This window comes from Vigna umbellata, chromosome 3 (assembly GCF_029865625.1).
Source record: "Vigna umbellata cultivar VRB3 chromosome 3, Vumbellata_1.0, whole genome shotgun sequence".
Lineage (NCBI taxonomy): Eukaryota > Viridiplantae > Streptophyta > Magnoliopsida > Fabales > Fabaceae > Vigna > Vigna umbellata.
The window spans coordinates 42389022-42392059 of NC_142167.1; the positions used below are offsets into that span (position 1 = coordinate 42389022).

Below are 3038 nucleotides of genomic sequence, written 5' to 3' on the forward strand. Positions count from 1 at the left end.
AAGTTCTTAAACAAAAAAAATGATAATACATTTTTTCATGAAAAATAATTTTTTTTTATTAAACTTAGTGCATTAGCCGTGTTAAATTATTGCTTGGTATGTAAGGGCTTTCTTTCCAATAATGTTTTCGTCTTGACAAATATGTATATATGTATGGCCTAGATGTCTGGCTATGTCCCAAGCTTTTTGTTTCTTTATGCCTTTTTCTAAAACAATTTACATAAAGATGTCCAGATCAATTTATTATTTCATTGATTTCTTCACATTTTCCAAAAAAACATCAAATAACCTTTGTTCACATGAGTATGAAAACAATTTTTCTCACATTTATTTTACAAAAAATATACTTTCACACCCATAAATTACACTACCACTTACTTTTTACTAAAAAAGATGTTTTCTACGTTTGCATGATTGCATTTATGTTCACTTATGCCTGAATTGTCTGTTCATATGCAAAACAAAAAACTGCAAAGTAAAACATGTCATGAAACCATAAAACCTGTTCATACGTTAGATTCTTGGAAACTTCCCTTGATAATGAACACATGTTTCATGCATCACTTTTCCTTTATTTTTTTCCTTCTTCCTTAAACATTCAAAACCGCCTTCAATGCGTTATATAAGCATATATCCACAGCACTCACTTCTACACAATTACAAACTCACTCTCACTCATCACATAAACCATAACCACAATCATGGTCAACCAGAAGAAGCTTGTTGATGAAGTGTCGGGTTGGCTTAGAGTCTACGATGACGGTTCGGTAGACCGAACATGGACCGGTCCACCAGAGGTCAAATTCATGGTCGAACCGGTTCCTGCCCACCACGAATTCATCAATGGAGTTGCTGTTCGTGATACTGTCACGAACAACAATCTCCGTGTACGCCTTTACTTGCCGGAGAAAGTCTCTAACGAGGAGAAGCTTCCCCTTTTTCTTCACTTTCATGGTGGCGGGTTTTGCATAAGTGAACCGGATTGGTTCATGTACTATCAGTTTTACTCACAACTTGCTAGGTTAGCTCGAATCATCGTTGTGTCTTGTTTTCTTCGCCGTGCTCCAGAAAATCGTCTTCCTGCAGCAATCGACGACGGGTTTTCTGCTCTTCTCTGGCTACAGGATGTAGCTGGAAGAGAAACGGAAGAGCCGTGGCTTGAAAAACACGGTGATTTTCGTCGTGTTTTTCTGATCGGAGATAGCTCCGGTGCAAATATTGTGCATGAAGTGGCAGCTCGAGCTGGGAAGACACAACTGAAGCTGATAAGCGTAGCTGGAGGAATCCCTATTCATCCGGGGATGATGAGGTCGACACGGAGCAGGTCAGAGTTGGAAAAACCACAATCTCCATTTTTGACTTTGGACATGGTGGATAAGTTCATGAGCTTGGCATTGCCATTGGGTTCAACCAAGGACCACCCCATTGCGTGCCCCATGGGTGACAGCGCTCCGCCGCTGAGCGGGCTGAAACTGCCGCCGTTTCTGCTGTGCCTGGCGGAGATGGACTTGATCTTTGACACTGAGATGGAGTACTACGAAGCCATGCGGAAGGCCAACAAGGATGTGGAGTTGTTTGTTAACGAAGGAGTGACTCATAGTTTCTATCTCAACAAAATTGCAGTGGACATGGACCCAAATACCGGTGCTCAAACGCATGCTCTTATGGCTAGAATCAAACAGTTTGTTGAAGAGCACTAAATTAATAACAATTCGTTATTAACTTTGTGAGGAACATTGTGTGCAAGGATAAAAAGTTCTATGAAATGAGCAATAATATGGTGTTTGTGTGGACTTTTGAGAGAAATCATGTTCTACGTATTCTGTGTAAAATTATGTGTGTGAAGTTGAATGTGCTGGTGCATGGAAATGCCCCTTGATTTAACACTTCTGTCAGAATGATTTGAGAAGTGAAAACTGCTGGTAATTTCAATGCTCCTTCTAATTCACTTTTCTTAGTTTAACTATACGTTTTTTGTTTTGCAAATAAGTCTGATTAAAAAATAAAATATTTGAGAAATTAATTAATTATGAATTATTTATTCTAAATGGTCGGAAGAGTGTGGATCCTCTAATAGGTCAAGGAATAGAGAAAATAATAACAATAGAATGGATGATAAAAGGGTTACTATTGAGTAGATGGTGAAATTATCATTATTTATGAAGATGATTATGTAAATCTCACCTTATAAAAGTAAAAATGGATGATTGATTTTAGTATCTCTTTTTATCTCACGCCATTTAATTATTTTACATCCTATATACTAGTGGAGATTTTTGGGATGATGGTAAAACAACCTTCTTTCATGGTGACTAGAGGAAAAGATCTGTATGAAACAATTTGAATGTTTCACGATCAAAGGTGAAAAACAGTTTGTTTATAGATATATACGAAGAACTTATATAGACTCAAACATGCTCCAAGAAAATGATATGGAAAAATTGATTCTTTCATGTGGGTATGCCAAAACCTCTTATGTGTGTTTTTGTGAAGAAATTTTCTAATGAAATTATTTTATTTTCTTTCTCTGAATTTGTTGGAAGTACTTTCGAATAGCATTGACGATATGTTAATTGTTTGTCATGATATGAACAAGATTCAAAGTCTCAAAAGAGACATGGACAAACCCTTTCCAATAAAGGATTTGGTTCTTATAAAAGTTTTTTAGACCTATGCAAATTTAATTAATAAAACTACAACTCATTCATTATATATGTAACTTAATCAAGTTTTCATGGGAAGATAGAAAAAAAAAAAGTGTCTCTGGTAAGAAAAGAAAACAGACTACCAAGAAAGAAATGAAGATAATAGTCAAATCTATGTATAAAAGCTAGCTTGCGGTAGATGTTTTATGCCGATTACTCCTAGACTCTTTCAATTGTTGAGCTAAATATTCATTAAATTTTATGTTGTTGAACTCGGTCCATGAGTTTTATTGAAATTTTTTGACATTAAAAGTTTTGGTGCTTAATAGTATTTGATGTATTCTATTATTTTATTAATTATTATTGTTATTATTTTAATTTGTTACTCGTTAA

At 35.4% G+C, this 3038-nt stretch overlaps 1 protein-coding gene across 1 annotated transcript; it reads left to right on the forward strand.

The window, feature by feature from the left end:
- Nucleotides 1-646: 646 nt before the first annotated feature.
- Nucleotides 647-1946, forward strand: LOC124833965 (putative carboxylesterase 17). The gene has a single exon (XM_047308543.2). The coding sequence runs from the start codon at nt 702-704 to the stop codon at nt 1698-1700; it is 999 nt and encodes a 332-aa protein (XP_047164499.2). The 5' UTR covers nt 647-701; the 3' UTR covers nt 1701-1946.
- Nucleotides 1947-3038: the final 1092 nt, after the last annotated feature.

Bases quoted from the DNA above. Each gene is read 5' to 3' on its own strand.
- LOC124833965 (XM_047308543.2), top strand. From the start codon at position 702: ATGGTCAACCAGAAGAAGCTTGTTGATGAAGTGTCGGGTTGGCTTAGA.